We start from the raw sequence: 21,097 nt of genomic DNA, 5'->3' as shown, positions 1-21,097 counted from the left end.
AGAGCATCATCTGTATTCCATAAACAACCCGTGTTTATAGGGAAGATTTTCCCCTTCCAGGCACTCAGATCAATGTTGGCACTCATGAACCAGGCCTCAGAGGCATTTTAAAATTCTCAGCCAAATAAAAAAAGAGCAAGAGAGGGGACAGACAGAGAGCCTGCATGTTTGGACATAATGTCTAGTAATTACAGCAGGACAATAACTGATTTGCAGTACTATATATATATATATATATATATATATATATATATATATATATATATATATATATATATATATATGTGTGTGTGTGTGTGTGTGTGTGTAAATAACCCTGAGATTATGACCATTGTTATTGAGTGTTCTATATCTCTATATCTAAAGTAACAGGTGTGTATGCGAATAATATTGTTGCAACCTCTTTTTGATCTGCACAAAGCATCCCTGAAAGCATTTGGCAGAGAGCAAAATGCGTGGGAGTTGAACATCAGCCCACACAAACAGAAATTTCACACAATATGATATTACAGCACATATTAAGAGCTTTGAAAACTGTTATCAACGGAAAGATTTAGATCCTGATCTCACGAAAATCATGTAAGCCTACAGCTACTTCATGAATGGTTTTATATTTGACAGTTTTCTTTCTTTTAGCGGGCCATCACGTCTGCTCAGTTTCAAAATGTTTTCTGGGGTGTGTCTAGGGAGAGGCTTGTGGTATTTACCACTCACTGCAAGCTCCCATCATTTCACCTCATGAATTGTTTTTTTCAGCATCTGCACAAGAAACACAAACAAGTGGAGCTCCAGAGGAAATAGCTCTAAAGGATTTAGTGTCTGCAAATGCACTCAGCAAGAACAGGTGAGACTGGGTCACCAAGAACAGTGCGACTGAGTGATTCTTGGTGTTCTCACATGTTTGTGTGTCAGCACGTAAACGTGTCTTCCTGTGCTCACATTCATTTTTTTTTTTTTTTTTTTTGTAGAGTGTAAAGCGTAATGCATTTTTTTTTTTTTTTGTGCACACTGCAGATTTGCGACAAAGACAACTACCAGCCCCCCCACAGGATAATTCCCTCATCTCAGATTGTTTATAATCTGAGTGGCATCAACGTGGAGACCTACCTAGTAGCGACAGCCAATGACTTCATAAGGAACAGGTGAATGCGGCCTGTTTATGCATGTCGTTAATGAAGCCACAGTGAGGATTTTATCCATGCCTCATTGATAATTTATTGTATTCTCTGGTGCAGTCTCTGATTAGATGAGCTGCATTAAGCAGTGTTCAAGTAGATTCAAGTTACAGCATTCAAGCACTTCTATGGCATATTGCTCACAATTTTAAGTCATATTTCATAATATTACATCACTAATATGAGTTAACATAGTTAGAAATAGTTTGCAAATAATGTATGGGAATATCCCTTTTTTTTCCCTTCATTAATTCAGAGGAGACGATTGACCCAAATGCAATTCAGTAATTCTGCAAGCAGTTTCTAAAATAAAGTTTGTTAGTCATCTGCGAGGCTTTAAATTGTCTGCACAGTATTCAGTTGCATGGAAGGGCTTGTGATTTTACCAAAGAAAGATGTGCAGAAATCTAATTAATTATGAAAAATAGTTAATAAATGCCTAAAGGCACAGTTTTCCTTGGTTCTCAGCTTGGCACAAATTGGTTTCTAGCACCTTGTTGATAATGATAATCATACTAATAATTTGGGATTGGAAGCTTTTACCCTGAAATGGTTCTCATCTGCATATGTTGAAAATTTAATCTTGATTAAAAGCAAAACAACCAAGTGAAAATCACAGTGTGTCACGTCTAGTAGCTCAGCATCAAGCAGAGGTCTTTGATTTGATCAATAATTTGTTTTTTCAGGTATGGGGGTTTTGCTTTTGGCATGCCGCTCCCAGCAGACTTAAAAATGGACATCACAGCAGTGCCTGGAAACCGTACGCTGTCCAAGGTAACTTTTCCACTGCTTCCTTGCTGATGTTCTCATTATCAGTTTAATTGCCGTACTGATTAGTTGTTAAACACTAAAAGCTGACATCTTAACTAAACGTGATTATCTGCAAACCCAGCGCCTGCAGATGGAGCTGAATTGTTGCACCATCAGTGTCGTCATAAATATGCTTTATTGCAGCAATTGTGCTACTGTAGATGAAGATGCCTGTATTCTTTATGTTATTAAAGTGTTTTTTTATTGTTTGTTTGTTTTGATATATAGCAGACCTACATTTCCTGATCGCTGGCAATGTGAATGATGTTTTTTATGCATGTCTGTGTTTTTGCTTGTGTGCATGGGTGTAGGTTTGGTTCAACCCTGAGGGTCACCACACAATGCCAGCATACTTAAACAGCCTCAACAACCTCATCCTACGCTCCAATCTGCCAGCAGACAAAGATCCACGCACATACGGTAAGCTAGGACGGTGAAGAAAAAATGTGTTTCAGTAAAGATGTGAAAATTAAGGTAACTGAAATGTCACTTTAGTTGATGGGGTGATTTTATATGTACTAAGGTAATAATAGTAAATATCAGTTTTATCTGATTTTTTGAGACTGAGCTGTATTTTTGCCACTGCTTACTTTCATTTATAATATTTTAGTGATTTTAGAAAACATGCCCTATATGCATTTTATGTTTGTGGTTTTATGTTTTATTCCTTCAGGCACACACAATTGGTTGATGCAAAGTTAGGGTAAAGAAGAGATTGAAAAAGACATGACTGCACAGGAGAGAAGCACATCAGTATTAGAAAGCTGCCCCTCACTGATCACCCAGTGCATTCTGTATACTAAACATACAGTAAAGAAAGCTGTAAACAGTGTCTTTACTCACGGCTCACTTCACTGGATTAAAGCCAGGGGGTGCTGTGTGTCCTTAAGCTCCCATCACTATGCATGATGAATACTGATGAGTGCCACTCACTCGGGAGATCTGCTAAAGAGAAACGAGGCTGGCCCACGTTTTCAGTACTGTTTCAGCTTCTGCGTATCATCCTGACCATCTGCCTGCAGGCAGGAGTACACAATCATACACACAGACACAAATGCATATATAGAATTGCTCATAAAAACATATATGCATAGCAGAATGGGCACACACATTTATTCCCCAGTGGATGATAAAAGTGCTTGAGGGGAAAGTGTAACCATTTAAATGTTACCTGCAAACTCACAGCGGCAGCGGGGTTGTCTGGGGTGGAGATCCAGGGAGATTACTTTTCAAGGTGACTGCTTTATCTGTCAAAAATTATACCTTAACCCTTGCATTGTGTATTACAGTTTAATTTCTGAGTTGGGCCCCTTTGGATGTTTGCATCAAACAGGTTTTTTTTCATCCCACTCTTGCAGGATTTCTGACTACAACCGCCCACTGGTGCATTTGTGCAATCACACTCCTGTCCGCACCGTAAATTCTGATCGCTCCCACCTGCAATAATGTTTTGTATCTCAAGTCTTTCTCACCCGTCCCCCAGAAATTATTGATGTATTCAACTTTTTAGTAATCCGCCTTTGGAAAATGTAAATTGAAAACGCATTCTCAGCTCAGGTCTGTTAGAGCAACCATGCTCTAAATACTATAAAGGATGATAATTTTCTTTAGCTTAGCCAGTTGAACTATGTAAACTTACCTGATTTATAAATTAATCAAGAAATTATAATTGTTATTATGATTCTCGTTCTTTATCACTGGAAAAGCACAAACAGCTATGGGAACATTTGAATTCGGTGCAGTAGTCTTGTAGTATCAATAATTACAGATGTTTTAGCCAGTAGTACTAATCAATTTCATCAAAGATGTCTTGAGCAATGCTAATCCTTCAGCCTGCTTTGGGGCTGCTGTGCTTTAGGGGAACTCACACTCCTATTTCAGGAAATGCAGGCAAAACATGTAGGGCTACAGTTCATGTCTCTGAGCATCTCGAAGACCCAGAAAAATGATAAAGAAAATTCAATTTCCTTTGTGTGCACTGGCAAATGAAATCATCATGTGCTATATTTTTCAATTGACTGTGTCCTAGGCTAAGAGAATATCATTGCTCATTTGCTTCCTGTGCTGAAAAATAGCTTGCACGATGTTGTTTTTCTCCTGCTAACACAGTACTCTGTTTCTTTCCATTATAGGCATTTCAGTTTACAGCCAACCCTATTTTGGCCGGGTGGATGATGAAGACACAATGTAAGGGTCACGTTTTAAAAATTCTTCTGCTGAACTGACTGCTAGTGCACTACCATACATATAGCAACTCTTGCAAAAATAGATCTGTATTAGCATCTTTGAAAATATTCCACAATTACTCATGTGTTTATGAATAACATTGTCACTTGTTTCACTGACCTGTGAAAAACTGTAGAAGCGTGCCTCTTTTTTTCTTTTCTTTTTTTTTAACATCAAATTCAGGGTGGACTCAGGGCAAGGATGTACATGACAACATCATTTACACATATTTGATTTTCTAAATGGATTTCCCTAAGCTTACATTATTGATCAGAGTCCTGAAATAATTAATGTTTCAGTTAAGGTGGACTAATTCAACCCCACTTTTGAAAAGCCATTTACTTTAAATGTTCCACCTTCTGTTGTTGGAGACTCTGACTGTGAAATGGATGTATGCACATGTTCCAGAGGATCAAATCAAATACATCATTTTGAGAGTGGATTGGATTGACCCTGTGGCCTCATGAAGGTCTTTCCTCTCTAGAGGCTTATTAGTACTAAGCATCTTACTGGCAATTTTAGTGTTAGCGGTCAGTTTCTCCACATACATCTCATTTATGTTCAGTGTCTGTGTAAAATTTTTATAGCTGTAGTCTGCTGAGATGCTGTAGCAGTCGAACGGGTGATATTTGGCTTCCTCCCTAGATGTATTGATTTGTCCTGAGCTGTGTTAAAGATACAGCCGACTTATTACTCTAAATGTCTTGATTCTCACAATGTGGTAGCTTTACCCATGAGAGAAAATCTAAGGCTATGCTGGCTGTCTTGATAACAAGCCTGCTCTGTAGCTGTCGCTCCTGGCTACTCTCTGTAGTTAGTGCTGCCCTGAAACACCCACCACATGTCCCTCTCTGTTGTTCTCTCTCCTTCCTGCTCGGTCACTCTGCCAGCTTCATCTTCATCCTCTTTTCAGCTTCATGCAGTTTATTGTGTTTAGTTTGAGGTGTTGTGCCCCAGCCAGAGGGAAGTGGTAAAAGTAGTTCAGTAGCATGCAGGATAGGCAAGAGAGCAAGGGAGATGAACAGGTACTGGCTTGGCATCAACAAAGTTTAAATGAACACACTGGGTAGAAGAGGAACAGAAGGGATCAAAGCTTCAACTGGATTTCTGGGGTCTAATCTGGACAATAGGCTCTGCAGTCTCACAGCAGCACCCTTGGCTTGCTGACTGTACAGCAACAGCAGTGTGAAGTTGTTCTCTACGTGAAGCCATCTGTTTCTTTTGCTGTTATCTTGTCAAAGATGATTCGCAAGCATCTCTTTTTTTGCACAGCTGTTTGTTATTAATGGAATACTATTTCTTGTGAGGCACTTTAGTAGTTCAAATGAGTCACATTCCAGTAGGAAATAATATGATAATTCTGGTTAAAATGAGTTATTGTTTTCAGAAAATACACCTGGTTGCACACCACTTTATATTCACTCTTTTTGCACACTTTGTTGTTGCCACTGTAGTAGTTAGTTCCAAAGAAAAGAGCAAAAGAAAGTTAGAAATAAAGAAACACAGCACAACACACTGCCCAATAACATGATACGTGTATTATTCATGATAACTTAATAATTATTAGTATTTAATCACATTATCTGAATGATCCTATCTTTTCCTTACAGTGTCCAAGGATTGCTCCACATCCTTGTGGCTATGTGCGTGCTCACAGGTTTTTCAATCACAACAGCCAGTTTTGCCATCTATGAAGTCACTGAGCACCGAACAGGGTCCAAGAGGCTTCAGCACATCTCTGGCATTAGCGAGCCCTTCTACTGGACTGTAAACTTCCTCTATGACATGGTAACGGCTTCTTGGTTAAATTAGTTAAAGTGGTGAAAGCATGTGCTAAACGTATTTTCATCCAAAGCAAAAAACTTACTTTTATACAGTGTCATATACTGTCATTCATATAAGCCTTTTTTTTAGTTAAATTAAATGCCTTTCTATTATTGCATTATGTCCCATCTTTTTCCATAGATCATCTATTTGCTCCCTGTTGCTGCAACCATTGCAGTGATCGCTGCCTTCCAGATTCCAGCATTTACAGATCACCAAAATTTGGCTGCCATCACTGTCCTGCTAGTTTTATTTGGGTCAGTAATCTTCACTAAGCCTGATGAAAAATTTCTGCCACTGTGTATTACATTGTTGTTCTAATGGATTGTATATTGCTGACTAAACTTTATTTGACTTTGTTTGAACCAGTTCCTTATGATAACCATCATTTGATAACCATAATACTCAGATCTTAGAACACGACAATATCCTTAAACACAGATCCAACAGGGCAGCAAAGTAGTGTTTAGACAAGCATACAAATTGAAAGGTTTAGTGCAGTTAATCTTGGCTGCCAGATTTGTTACCACAAATAAGTGATAAAACTTAGAGAGACTGCTAATGGCCTAAATAATCCCCATAAAGATCAACCTGAACCACACTGAATGATGGACATGTTTATGAATTTTTTTTTTTAAGGCAACTGAATCAAATCTGTCATAGATGGTGGATGTGGTGTTCTGACTGTTGCTCTGCTGAGGCAACAGCATGATGTGTGTGAAGCATCTGCAATGCTCAAAACCAAACCAACTCATTCAATGGTGTTTTATGCTTGCAGCATGCCCATCACCCTCAACATGAACTCACATCATCCAGGAGTTTTTCTTGCCAAACAGAGGGGGATGTTGATTCATTCAAATTGACAATGCATTTCTTGCAGAGGATTTTCCAAAGTCATGTAATTGTTGAAAGGTTTATACATTTTCAAAAGCCTGTCTCCACACATGCACTGCAATTCTTAGCCTCTGCTGCATCTTAGTGTGCCAGTGGATTGGATTTACAGTGCAGAGCAGAAGGAGGATGCAAACACTGCAAAGATTTTCATTGTGAATTTCTTGCTAAGACAGATGGCGGTAGGACTGAAAAGCTGATGGAAAAATCACTGCCAACATGTTTATCCCATTCAAGGCAAAGACACTAGGGAGGGGGGGGGGGGGGGGGGAATCAGGAAGCAACAGGGCTTATGGCAATAACAAAATGACTTAGTGTAAGATAGTGCTAGCTAGCATCTCAAAATACCAAGGTTTAAATTCAGTCAGAAAAGAGGTTTAGATTTTGGGATGTATCAAAACCAAAGATGTATGTTTCTCCTCGTCTGGATTACTGGGAATATTTATATCAATCCCCAAACTGTAGCTAAGGTTTCCATTTTTGCGTTTGCTGTTGTTCTTTGGAGGCCTCATCCTGAGCCCTAGATTTTTAGAAGGCCAAGTCAGCACTCTGCTTCTCATTTATCAGACAGATGTCTCCTTCCCAAGCAATGAGTAATCACAGTGCTCCATCTGTCAGGCTGCACCCACCTGGTTTGGTGTTCAGCCTTCTTGCTTCTGTTCCTTGTCATGGCTTGGCACCCACACTTGCCTACCAAGCACCTTTTTTTTGGGCAAAGCATGCAGATGCTTTGTCTCTGTCTGGCTCTATCTGTTTATGTCTGTCTCTTTCATTTCCCACACTGCTCTCTTTTTTTCTTGTTTCATCTCTTTCTCCCTCCTTCTCTTCCTCTCTGTATTGCTGACCCAGGTTTACCAATCAAATGGACAAACAGATTATGTGAGAGAAAAGAGGGGAAAAAAGGGGAAAAGATGTTCTGCTACCTGGAGAACATAGGAAGAAGTAATTTATCTTCCTCTGTTTTGGCTTCATGACTGAATGTTTACCCTCCTCTTGGTGTGGTATACGCCACCTTCCCTTTTCAGTATACTTTGCTGCCTATTTTCATCAGGCTTATAGCTGCTCTGTCTGTTAAAGAACTTAACTGTTTTACTCAAGTCTATGTTTTAGAAGGTGCATTTGTGAGGGACACTGTACAGTTTTGAAATCCAATTTGTGTTTTAACCTTTTGACTGTTTTCTGTATTGGAAACCAACCAAACTGCATCACAATAGTTGCCTTTTAAGGTGAAGGTTTTTTTTTTTTTTTTTATGAATATGATATCTTTGTCACCTCAGGTTTTCTACATTCCCATGGATGTATCTGTTAGCGGGTGTCTTCAGGGATGCAGAAATGGCCTTTATCAGCTATGTGTGCATCAACCTCTTCATCAGTGTCAACACCATCTCGAGCACCTTCATCCTTTACCTTCTGGGTCAAATATCAATGCGTAACCCTGAGGTAAGAATAACTGCAATAATCAGACTACCTTTCCTAAAAGGAAACTTAGCAAGCAGGCCTCACATATTCATTGACACAAAAGATGAGCTCAGAGTCCACGTTAAACCCAGTTTCATATCCTCAGAGCTTTCTCTCCCACCACCACCTTCTTCTAAATGTCTTCTCTTCTGTCCTTCTCTCCCGCAGGAAATCCAGAAAATCTTTCACAAGCTTAGCAACGCCTTCCTCATCTTCCCCCAGTTCAACTTTGGGAACGGGCTGATGGAGCTGACCAGAAATGACATACAGGTCCAAATTTTAAGTGGGTATGGAATTGATGCCTATAAGAACCCATTCTCCCTAGATGGCCTGGGATGGATGTTCATCTCCGCCATCATCCAAGGCGTGGTTTTCTTCAGCCTGCGCCTCTTGCTCAACAGGTCTCTAATACGCAAAGTCAGGTGAGGAAAGCTGAAGTCAAAACTGGTAATATAAGTGATAATATACATGTAGAGAATATTTAACTGAGATCAGTTTCAGTTGCTTTCATTATAGATCGGATGGACTTGAAAATACATTGGTTTTCTACTGACTGATAAAGCAATTTTCTTGTAGCCAAGAATATGAACATGAGACATAATAAATGCAGATAATATGCAATGGGGTGGTTAAATATGCCACAGAGCAACTTTAAGTAATTAAAGAAGACAATAGCAAGTAAAATTAGATTTTTTTTTTTGTTCTAAATGAGCTAAGATGATTTTTTTGAAAAATAAAAGCCAGTAATTTACATTAACTAGAATGTCTTGCAGTTATTAAGAAAAACAAACAAACAAATAACATCTTTCCATGTTGCAGGCGTCTAATTTGCCACAGCAAGACTGTGCCCCAGGTGGCTTGTGATGATGAGGATGAGGATGAGGATGTGGCAGCTGAGCATCTCCGGGTCTCCGGTGGAGCAGCCAACTCAGACATACTGCAAGTCAGCCGCCTCACTAAGGTCTATCAGCACTTCACTAAGAAGGTCCCTGCTGTCAAGAAGCTGTCTGTGGGCGTCCCTGCGGGAGAGGTAAGCCTCAGAGACAGCAACACAGATTACTAATACAATAAAACTGTTCTAAATCAAGAGGATAGCAAAATGGGTATTGTGTAATAATGACTAACCTCTTGTGACAGCAGCATAACTCTATAATTACCCAAAATCACACAGCCTCTGTTATGTTACTGCTGAAGAGCTGCATGCTGGTCTAGTCATTGTGTGCAATGGAGTCGTCAAAGATTGAACTTAATTTAAATTACCAACAGCCCACTATTAATAACATATTTGAGGACTTGGAGACACTGTTGGCTGCTATAACAAGGCCCAGAATTGTACATTTTAATATGGACTGAAAAGACAACCCAGCATTTTCATGTTCTTTCTGCAGTCAGTAAAAATTGTGCATTATAATCTGTCATTTTAATTTACTCTCCAAGCCTTAATTTTATTTTGACCAATTTCAGTCTAGCCTTGTTTTTATACCTGTTCTTTTGTATTGTATTACTTTAAATGTCTGAAAAATACTCCTTATCTATGCTTCTTTTTCATTGTTTTGTTACTCAAAGTATTGACATCAAGATCTAACTAGATCTAACAAGATCTTAAAATCTTATCTTTATATCACATTACTGCATATTGGCCAAATGCTTGAAGTTATTAAAAAAAACCTGTTTATTTTTAGTGCTTTGGCTTGCTGGGAGTGAACGGAGCAGGAAAAACTACCACCTTCAAGATGCTGACTGGAGACATTAGCCCTACTGATGGCACTGCACAAATCAGGGACTGCGATGGGTAAGCTTTACACAAATGTATTTATATAACATACAAATCTGGCATAGTGCATGTTTGCATATAATGTTTTTCTTTATTGCCTTCTGCTTTCAGCACTGTGATAACGTGCCACAGAATTAACTGTGGGAATATTTGTGTTTTTACTGCCTCTCTTACACCTTAGCTGCACACTAAACTGATGTGGACGTGTGAAGATAAATATGTACACATTCCAGTAAACCAAAGATGATTTTTAGAAACAAACCTTTCACAGGAAAAGACTTTATGTTGTTGCTACAGGTGCACAAGTACCTCATCAAATGCATCCAAGCTAGATTAATTTGCATAATACATATAATCACAGATGAGGGATGTTATTGGTTTGTGTTGGGCAAAAAATTTTGCAACTAGCAACTTTACCTTAAACATGTATCTGAAGAGCACTTATGCAAGTACTAAACAGCAATGTACTGTCCTGGTCTGTTGTTAATATACCTGTATAAAGCAGATATTCCCAAGATAATGCCCCACAGACAGGAGGTCCACTGAAACACCCTACATGTCTATCTGTTCCACACCATGTGGTGGAGACCGCTTAAGTAAATCTGTCTTTCTTTGTGTGTGTGTGTGTGTGTGTGTTCCCCCCAGACGGTTGGTAGACATCATGGAGTGCCGGAAACAGGGAATTAACATCGGCTACTGTCCCCAGGTGGATGCACTGGACGATCTGCTCACTGGAGAGGAGCATTTGTACTTTTATGCTCGCATACGCGGCATCTCAAAGAGGGAGACAGACAGGGTAAGGAAGAGCTGCAGACTCAAGGCTGCCTTTGAAAGCTTTGCCAAGTGACAACATCATCCAAAAATGACACAGGATCTGATATAAATTCAAAGGTGCACTTCCAGTGCAGGACTTGTAGCTGTTGCTCCTATGCATACAGAAGCGATGAGTGTGCAGCGATGAGTGATGTGTACCCAAAGCTGCACAATCTGTAGCAAAATGAAAAAGCTTTTGTTGTCAGCTTGCGCAGTCCAAACTTCAGAATTAAGCTGATGCTGTATCCATTACTGGGAACAAATTTTTATTTAAATTATGCTTTTATGATGAGACAATCTTATTTGACATGCCACTTAAGCCCCATTCTTCTCATTTATCTTTCTGAGAACTAATCAATCTTGCTTCTGTGGTCATTACTGAGTGTGTATGCCTCTCACTGCTGCCAATGTTAAAGGAATCTGCAGAGCAACCAATCAACACGCTGATTCTCAATATCAGTATCCCATCAATATATCAATAATATATATATAAAAAAAGTGAAACATAAAATAAGGAACTCTGAGGAGTGTGGAAATTTGTGGATAACATCATAACAAATCTAAGTTTTACATCCTGTCTGCTCTTTCTCTCTCTGCACCATTTTGAGGTTAGAATGGAAACCAACAAAAACATTGTCTCTGACATTCTCAGGCATTTTACCAACAAAACTGAGCACACACATTACCAACTATGCACCTCATAGACACACGCGCTTACACAGACAGTAAAACACAGAAATGGATCTGTCTGGCACTAATCACCCTCACTGCTGTTGTTAAAGCCCCTCCTCTCTGGTCAGTATAGTGACAGGGATGGCTATAATGGCAACTGCAGCAACATCAGGCTCATAGATGAGGTTATGTATAGCTTTCCTCTTATGTTGTCTCCTACTGTCAGTCCCCTAGCTGTGCATAATGAGACAAGCCTTAATGGGGTCATTTTGCATTGACATGGTTTTGTTGGCTAAATGAGCTGTAACATCAAATGTGATAGAAAGCAGCTTTTATGAGAGAAAGCATTAACACGTCATATTTTGATTTGAACCTACTGTTTGAGGAATAGATTATGTTACCAGTCCTAATCATTCATATATGCAGAATACTATGCATTTATCATTATTATGAAATTTTAGTATGACATTTTGGAGCCAAACTTTTAATAATTTGGGTCAGTGAATCATACTAAAAACTCAAGGCCAAAGGCAAATTGTCTTACACAGAAACAGCAGAACAGTGAACTAAGGTATCTATTGCACTATCTTGCTTCATCGATCTGGTTTCCAAATTTGCCAACTGGTGGGAAAAAGACTAAAGCCTACTGACAGGAAATCACCTCAAGCTATTTGAAAACGTAGTTGTATTTATAGCACACTATTTTATGTGATTAACAGGGAAGCCTAGAAGATTTTTAAGTGAGTGAAAATGCTTATAGGTCATCAAGGGGTTTTGATCCCTGCTGGGTTTAAACACACAGGATCAACTGACATGCACCAAATGGATTATGCTGCAGGATCAGTCCCTGCAGCACTAGGACTGCATAGAGTTTAGATAGAATAAAGTCACCAAGTAAAGTCGTCACTGTTGTACAAACAGAATTAAATATTCATGGAAGTGGAATAGATAGATACCTTAGTTATTTGTTGTGTGAATGTACTGGGCAAAATGGGGAAAGGCAGTTACAGACATAAGATGAATATAAAGTAGGTAATAAGGAGTAGAACCACTCTTTGCCCTTTACTCCTGTAAATCTATATTTTCCTACAGTGAAAAAGCACTGAAGTATGTGTAGTTACATACTGGATCTCCACTGAGGGTGTCCAGTTGATGTATTAAAAGAAAAGAAACTCAACTTTCTGTTGAGGCATGATGTCTGTTTATGTCTTTTGAAGCTGTAGATAAGATTTGACTTTATCATCAAGTGGATGAAGCTAGGAACAGCACAGCAGTCTATAAAACTGTCTCATTTTGCTTTGGGGTCAAACTGCTACAGAGAGCTATCATTAGACCTATTGACTCCCATTAGATCACTGAAAGACCCTTACATATCTCCTGCATTGATTAGCAGTTTACAGCAGACAGGGATTAGAGATTTCCATGATCTACATTTGAGTATAATCATGCATAGTCAAAGCAGATGTTATTAGCTTAAATTACTGTTGTGTTCTATCATTAATTTAATGCTTATCATTAAAGCATCTAAAAAGAAGTTTGCAGGTGGTTGTTCATGCAGTGATAAATAAATTATTTGGTGACAACCAGGGTTATAATAGTTTTGGATTTTACATTATAGTTTAGTTTTAGTTAGTTTTTACTTTTTTTTCTCTAATTCAGTTAGTTTTAATTAGTTTTCAGATTGGTTTTGGTCGTTTTTATTTTTGGTTTCATGCTTAGTTTTAGTTAGTTTCAGTTAGTTTCAGTATTAGTTTTAGTATTTTCATACCTGATCAGGTGCAAGATTCAAGGCACAAAAGTGACTATTGTGTAATGAAAACTTGGCAAAAGATACAGTTTAAAGAAATATAGTCAACAACCAGCTGTTCACAAGACATGCTAAATGTGTGTAATATTAAGGACACACATGAACATCAGCAAGGAGAAACAAAGAAAAACATGAACTCCCAAACTCAATAAATTCTACAATAAACTCCACAATAAACTTCAGCATCAGTGCAGCAGATTAATAACACCTACATGTGGTGTTAAACAAAAACAAACTCTTTGAAGGAGTCAAAGGTCAAATCCATCTGCATCCTGATGTTCTCACCACCTGAAGCTGCTTCTGTTTTGGAGCTAGCTTGGTTAGATGCTCGCTAATTAAACCTGCAGGGTCTTTGTATATAACCTACAGAAGTTGCCGACCTCATGTCCGCATTTATGCTTGTGTAGCTGGATTGTGTGTGTTAATTACCTTGTGTTTGTACTCAAAGAACCTCCATACGGGACTCTGCCGCTTTCTCTGCAGATCGCAGCCATTACTTTGCGGACCAGCGCGGTGAGCGCACGCACTCACACAGTTGTCCTGTGGCGCTCCCAGCTTAAACTCGGAGAGCGGAAACAATGATTTCATATCAATCCACAAGGCTTAAAAAAAACCCCAAAAAAACAAGTAAATGAAAGTCAGTTTATCGATAATTTCAGTTAGTTTTAGTTAGTTTTGTAAACTCACAATTCAGTTTTAATTAGTTATCGTTTTTTCCTTTTAATTATAGTTTTTATTTATTTCAGTTAACGACAATGTTTTTTCAATTTCAGTTTTCGTTATTTCGTTCGTTTTCATTAACTATAATAACCCTGGTGACAACTGACAACTGGTGTGCACACTAGCACAGTACTGCCACACCGATTTAAAAAAAAAAAGAAAACATACTCCTAATTAAAATTTGATTAAAATGTAATCTATCTGTGTAGTCACATTCTGTCTGGGATTAGTGAATGCCAAACTAGAGTCCTCTCACATGTGGTGTTTGTTATTTTGTTCATCCACTTTGTAATCCCCTGCATGTTTCCTTTATAGCTTGTGAACTACCTACTGAAGAGGCTGCAGCTCAACTACCACAGGAACATCATTACTGACGGTTACAGTTGTGGCACCCGCAGGAAGCTCTCTACTGCGCTGGCTCTCATTGGGCATCCACAAATCCTGCTCCTGGTGAGGACACACCTGTTCACACTGCTGTTGCTGCCCATTTAATTTCCTAACAGGTCACTCGACAGCAAATATTAAACTAACTCTGCACTGTTCCTCCTGAAATGGTCTTTGAAGGAAAGCGGATATCGATTGCCTAGTCTTGACAGAGCTCATATAGTTAATTAGTCTGCTTACCCAAGCTTACCCGAGGGGTGGTCTTGTCTGTAGCTTTTAAGTTTGTTTGTGCCTTATGTCTCTATAAAATCCTCTCTTCTCTTTTTCTCTTGCCATTCCTTTTGTCTTCAACTCTTCCCTTTCCTCCCCATGCCTTGGTCAATAACCAATGTGCACTTGTCTGATTTGTCTTCATTTCTCTGTTGTTTGCTTTGCCTGCAACACTGGACCTCCCATCCCCATTCCTATTTTGCATTTATATATATGTTTACTCTCTCTTCTTCACTCTGCCCTTGGCTCTGTTCTCTACTGTATACACTACACTGTGTTTGCTAAATGCTGCCTTCCTTGTTTTCATTTGATCTCTTTACCCTGATTTCAACATTCCTCTATCCTTGTCTCATCCCTCCATCATCCACAGGATGAACCAAGCTCTGGCATGGACCCTCGCACTAAGCGTCACCTATGGAAAATCATCTCTGAGGAAGTGAAAGGAAAATGTGCTGTGGTTCTCACATCCCACAGGTTAGAAGATATCATGCTCCCAGTACTGTATATAACATGGAAAGTTTGTAATTTACAGCTTAAAGCATAAGGGCTAAAATTACAGATTAAAAATGACATTTATTAGAGTTTTGCACAGAGATGATTAGCATTCTAGCTGAAGAATGTTCAGGCTTTTCCCAACAGCACACTCTAGATAACAAATGCAATAACACATTTTTTTTTTCTTTTGAATTTCTATGTGACAGCTGGCATGGGTAATTACTTTTATCCTAATGGACCCTTGTATGACCTTTTATCTTTCCCTCCCTGTCTCCATATCTCAGCATGGAGGAATGTGAGGCACTGTGCAGCCGTCTTGCCATCATGGTGAAAGGTCAGTTCCGATGCCTGGGCTCCCTGCAGCACATTAAGAACAGGTTAGTGACCTCTCCTCATCCTACAACCCAGCCATTACTACTCTCCACACCCTGTTTCCACTGCCTCCCTTTCTTCCCCCCAATGGTCCTTTGTGCAGTTGAATGCTCAATTTAATTTGTAAGAACAGTGCCCTCCACCACACAGACACACACACACGCACACACACTCACACATACACACTCCACCACCACAGCCCCACGCCTCAGACATGTAATAACACTGCTTTGTTCATAAAATCTCCCTTGTGCAGGTTTGGCAGTGGGTTCACTGTGAAGATGTACTTGGCCGAGGCCTCCTGTGACGTAGAGAAAATCACTAGCTTCATGCAGTGCAGATTCCCCAGCACTTACCTCAAGGTGAGCTATCCAGAACAGTCAAGAGTACTTGGTAGAAAGTGCGCTTGACAATTTTGTGTGCATATTTTTTAAAAACAAATTCTAAAGTACACAAGGCATTAATGTATAATTTAAGGCAATGCACTCCTAAATTGCAAGCCTGTTATGACCATTATTTTCATCTCCTTTATTATGACTAATATCCACAGATGGATATTAGTTTGTCGAGCACAGATGTCATGACTGTGTCAAATCCTAGCTTTATTATAAGGTTCCTTACATGGTTTTGGCTTCTCTTAGATAGATTTAAGGCAACATTAAGTCAGTGTTTTTTTGCCATTTTGGGTGCAGTGGACTAAAGATAAAATAAATAAATAAATGGAAACACTGACATATTTATCCATTTGTACAGTGTTTAAGACAAAAGTGTTATCAAACAGTTGCTTACATACACAGCCAGCAGACATGAATCAAAATAAGCACTAATTTGGCATCATGTTTCTGTCTGCCTCACTCCTACTTTAGCTCTGTTTTAGTCTTCACCAACTCCTGAAGGAATGTGAGAGTGAACCAAAACAGCAAAGTTGTTGCCTGTGAAAGCAAGTGCTAAATCAGTCATTTAAGCTGGGGGTACTTCCAGAGTTGGGAGATAATTGTCTGTGTATTAGTCACTGTGATTAATCCCATCCACATTACGCCTTTGACTCGGTGTTAATATGATAATAATGATTAGTGCACCATTAAAGAATCCATAAAAAATGAAGTTTGTATAGTACCTCACTACCCATGTGGACTTTTCTTCATTATAATGCTGACTTGCTCAGCTAAGAATAGAAGGAAGCTCATTATATAAGGACCTGCTGTGCCCAGGGCCCTTACCAAAAGTGCAGTGCATATACAGTATTTTAAAATAATGTAGATTTTCTACCCCAGAAAAATAATGTTTGCAACATTGTAAAATTAAAAAGGCTATGAATTTTACAATTTTATTTTGTTGATACAAGTATAGAATTATGTTTTTTTTTCTTTAAACTTTTAACCTCATATTTGTGCATCCTTTTCCAACACACAGGACCAGCACTCCGCTGTGGTGGAGTACCACGTCCCATTTGCTCCTGGAGGTTTGGCTGACATCTTTGACCAGCTGGAGTCCAACAAGAATGCGCTGCAGATCAGACACTTCTCTGTGAGCCAGACCACACTGGATGAGGTGAGAAAAAGAGAGACAACATAAACTGAGAGAGGGGAAGAACTAGTGTGAGGATTTTTGTAGGTGTGGGTTGATGGTAGCAAGGGACAGAAAAAAAGGGGCAGGCAGTGAATGAAGAAGAGAGAAGTGGGAGAGGAAGCAGGGACACAAGAAAGCTGAGTGGGAGTGAAAGACAGAGAAAGAGAAAGTTTAAAAGAGGCAGAGGGAAACTGACAGAGGGTAGGCCTGAGGGAAAATAAATGGAATATGAGTTAAGGAGAGAATCCATGAGCTTTATATGCAGCTATTGCTCATATTCTTCAACCACTTTGTCCCTCTAGGGATCAGGGATTAGAAGATACTATAGGCAGTAGAAAAAAATGGGTGATAGGTTGGGAAATTGACCAGCTAAAATTAAGGTGGTCTGAGAAAAATAATTCCCCTTCATATTGACATGACTCTTACATTATTGTTGAACCTTTACAGGTCTTCATCAATTTTGCCATGGGGAAAATCGGCATGGATTCCATACCAATTGACAGTGAAGATGAATGTGATAGTCTGGACTCAATCAAGGAAGTACAAACATAGAGCTGGCTGCTTCCTTTTCTTTGACTTTCTGTCCACTGTAAAACACAGTGTCCACTTACACTAAATCAGACCTTAGTGAAAAAATGTGACTTCGATAAAAGTGTGATTTTTTTTTTTCTTTTTTTATGAATATTGATTTATTTTTTTAAGTCTGTTGACTGTTGATATGAAGGTTAAATTTGTCTTACCAAATCAAACTGTCACAAGACTGCATAAGAACACATAAACATCTGCATACATGCACAGGTGTAGTGACTAATTACTCATTTGTTTATTTACTACATGATTCTATTGTTCATCTTAAATTATTCAGATCAGATTCATGAAGGTTGAACTTATTTATGTAGTCTTTTAATTTCTCTCTGTGGCTGGGATGCTTTTTACCACTAGAATATTATACTATAGATAATCATCCCTATACACCATCATAAGGCACTAACTCAATAAATATATAACATGAATAAAGTTAAGTATTTTTATGTGAACTACATCTAATTTTGCTCTCTAGATGAAATTTGATAAAAGAAAATATTCACACTCAGAGCTTAATATGCACTTTCCCCCTCGCTCATTAACACGTTCTCTAAGGGCATATCTAACTTTTGGAATGATTGTACTGAATATTTAATAGACTTTTCTGCCTATGGACCTGCTTCATGTGGTCATAACTGCATCAAGCCTATTTTTATAATTTAATAAAGCTATTTTTCAAGTGCAGCTGTTGTTCATTTGCCTACTGTGCATGCTTATATTATTTTTTCTGCACTAGGACACATTTTAGATCTTTGATTTTGCTTCAGTGGTCAATATGCAGTAAACTGTTGACATTTCAGATGTTTTATTACATTTGTGCTCATTAATTCAGTTTTATCTATATAAACTCAGTTAACAAAGTTGTTTCAAGCGATTTTATGCTGTAACTATTACAGCATAAAGTGGCTTAAAGAGAGAGAACCTTAATGATCATACAATGACCTTTGAACAAGCACTTTGTGACGGTGGGGAAGATGAACTTCCTTTTAACAGGAAGAGATCTAAGGGAGGTCTCAGAGCTCAGGGAGGGACAGCCAACTGCAGTGAAAGAGAAGACAGACAAGAGGAGCATAGAGAGAACATAAACAACAAAAAGGACAAAACACAAGGTTCAGGAGAGATTAGACAAACGTTAATAACATGTAGTACTGGTATATAAACACACAGGGAGTGAAAAGAGGGGAGTGGAGGAGGCGTACTCAGTGCAAGTCCCCAAAAGTTGAAGTCCCTGAGTACCCTTGTACCTACAACATCATAAGTAATATATGTTATGGGTCACCTGCTCTAGCCCTAAATATAAGGTTTTTTTTTTTTGTTTTTTTTTTTGTTCAAAGTTTGAAGCTCAATCTTAAAAGCAATAAGTTTTTAGGCCTTCCAAATACAGATTGGGAGCTGGTTCCACAGGAGAGGGACCAGACATCTGAAGGCTCTGTCTCGCATTCTACTTATATAAACTCTACATATCACAAATAAGCCTGCAGCGTGAGAATGAAGTGCTCTATTGGTATATGTTACTCATATGTTATGCAAGGTCTTTAAGATATAAAGTCTGATCATTCAGGGCTTTTGTGCTGAGAAGACGGAGTTTAAATTCAAGTGTGGATTTAACAGAATGCCGATGAAGAGAAGCTAATGTGGGAGAATTGTGATCTCTTTTTTCTTATCTCTGATGATGCCCCTGTGGTGGAGTTTTGGATCAACTGAAGGCTCTTCAGGGACCTTGTAGGAGAACCGGATAACAGGGAATTACAGTAGTCCAGCCTAGAAATAACAATTGCATAGTTTTTCAGTATCACTCTGAGACAGGATGTTCCTTTTTTTGATACATTTCAGCAGAATAAAGAAATCATTCCTAAAGATCTGTTTAACATGCCAGTCAACAGACAAGTCTACGTTAAAAATCACTGCAAGGCTCCATGCATTGATTAAGCATAGGATATTAGCATGGCCCAAAGAAAATATTGCTGAGAGATATAGAGCCTAATGGATATAGCCATCACAGCTAAACAATACAAAAACGTGGAAGGCATTTAATGACAACTGACAGAAGATAAACACTGCTCTTTCTCTGATTATTGGCCTTATTATATGCTCACAAATTCTTCCATAGGTGTAATTATTTGCACATATATAGCTTTTTAATCTATCAGTTGGACTTGTTTTATAGAGATGTCTAGGAAAGAAGAAGTCTGTGGACTTTTTTAACCAGATTGTTTAACATAATCCTGGAGAGTGAGAGGTTGGAATGGAGGAATGCTGAGGAATGGAGAAGAAGTGTACGGGTACCAATTTTCAAGAACAGGAGTGATGTGCAGAGCTGCCTGAAGTAACTACTGAGGGATAAAGTTGATGAGCCATGCCATGAAGATATAGGAAAGAATTGTTGAAGGTACGTTAAGAAAAGAGGTGGCAATCATTGAACAGCAGTATGGCTTCATGCCGAGAAAGAACACTACAGATGTGATGTTTGCTTTTACAGTGTTGATTTAGAAGTATGGAGATCAGAAGGAGGTGCACTGTCTCTTTGTGAATCAAGAAAAAGTACATGATAGGGTGCCAAGAGAGGAACTGTGGTACTGCATGAGGAAGTCAGCATGGCAGAGACGTATGTGATGGTGGTGCAGGACACGTGTGAGGACAGTGAGACAGTTGTGAGCTGTGTGGTAGGAGTGACAGATGGGTTCAAGGTGGGGGTGGGATTACATCAGGGAGGTAAGACAGGCTCTATAGACTTTGACGTTTGCAGATGACATTTTGATCTGTAGAAGCAGGTGGAAGAAAACCTGGAGAAGTGGAGATATGCTCTGTAGAGAAGGGAGACGAGAGTCAGTAGAAGCAAGACAGAATGCGTATATGTGAACGAGAGGGAGGCAGGTGTAACAGTGAAAATGTATATAAACATCTGCAAGGAGTAGAGGTAGTGCGGATAGATGATACCTGGGATTAACCCAATGGACAGTGCACAAGAGAGGTGAAAAGGAGAGTGCAGGCAAGTTGGAGTGGGTGGAAACGAGTGTCAGGAGTGATTTATGACAGAAGGCTAACAGCAAGCGTGAAAGGGAAGGTTTACAAGGTAGTAGTGAGACCTGCTATGATGCCTATAACAAGATGGGAGTGGGCGGTTTTAAGAAGACTGAAGGGAAAGCTGGAGGTGGCAGAGTTGAAGATACTATTAATTGATTATAGTGTTTTGAACCACAAAATAATGTTCAGTCTCAACATGTTTAATAGCATTCATTTCTATCCAGTTTA

The 21,097-nt window shown here is 39.0% G+C and overlaps 1 protein-coding gene across 1 annotated transcript in view; it reads left to right on the top strand.

Moving 5' to 3' along the window:
• The window catches only part of abca12 (ATP-binding cassette, sub-family A (ABC1), member 12), a 44,071-nt gene extending 25,558 nt beyond the window's left edge, over positions 1–18,513 (top strand). The window contains 18 exon segments of the mRNA XM_030757406.1: positions 757–844; positions 1,015–1,142; positions 1,862–1,949; positions 2,297–2,405; positions 4,118–4,172; positions 5,822–5,999; positions 6,177–6,292; positions 8,204–8,366; positions 8,553–8,806; positions 9,204–9,414; positions 10,067–10,176; positions 10,804–10,954; positions 14,486–14,620; positions 15,195–15,298; positions 15,604–15,696; positions 15,948–16,053; positions 17,105–17,242; positions 17,708–18,513. Of these exon segments, the coding sequence (XP_030613266.1) occupies positions 757–844; positions 1,015–1,142; positions 1,862–1,949; positions 2,297–2,405; positions 4,118–4,172; positions 5,822–5,999; positions 6,177–6,292; positions 8,204–8,366; positions 8,553–8,806; positions 9,204–9,414; positions 10,067–10,176; positions 10,804–10,954; positions 14,486–14,620; positions 15,195–15,298; positions 15,604–15,696; positions 15,948–16,053; positions 17,105–17,242; positions 17,708–17,812 (2,332 nt within the window). The 3' untranslated portion in view covers positions 17,813–18,513.
• Positions 18,514–21,097: the final 2,584 nt, after the last annotated feature.

The sequence above is a fragment of the Archocentrus centrarchus genome, chromosome 21 (assembly GCF_007364275.1).
Source record: "Archocentrus centrarchus isolate MPI-CPG fArcCen1 chromosome 21, fArcCen1, whole genome shotgun sequence".
Taxonomy (NCBI): Eukaryota; Metazoa; Chordata; class Actinopteri; order Cichliformes; family Cichlidae; genus Archocentrus; species Archocentrus centrarchus.
The sequence above is the reverse complement of the archived record's forward strand: the minus strand, read 5'-3'. Positions and strand labels throughout refer to the sequence as shown.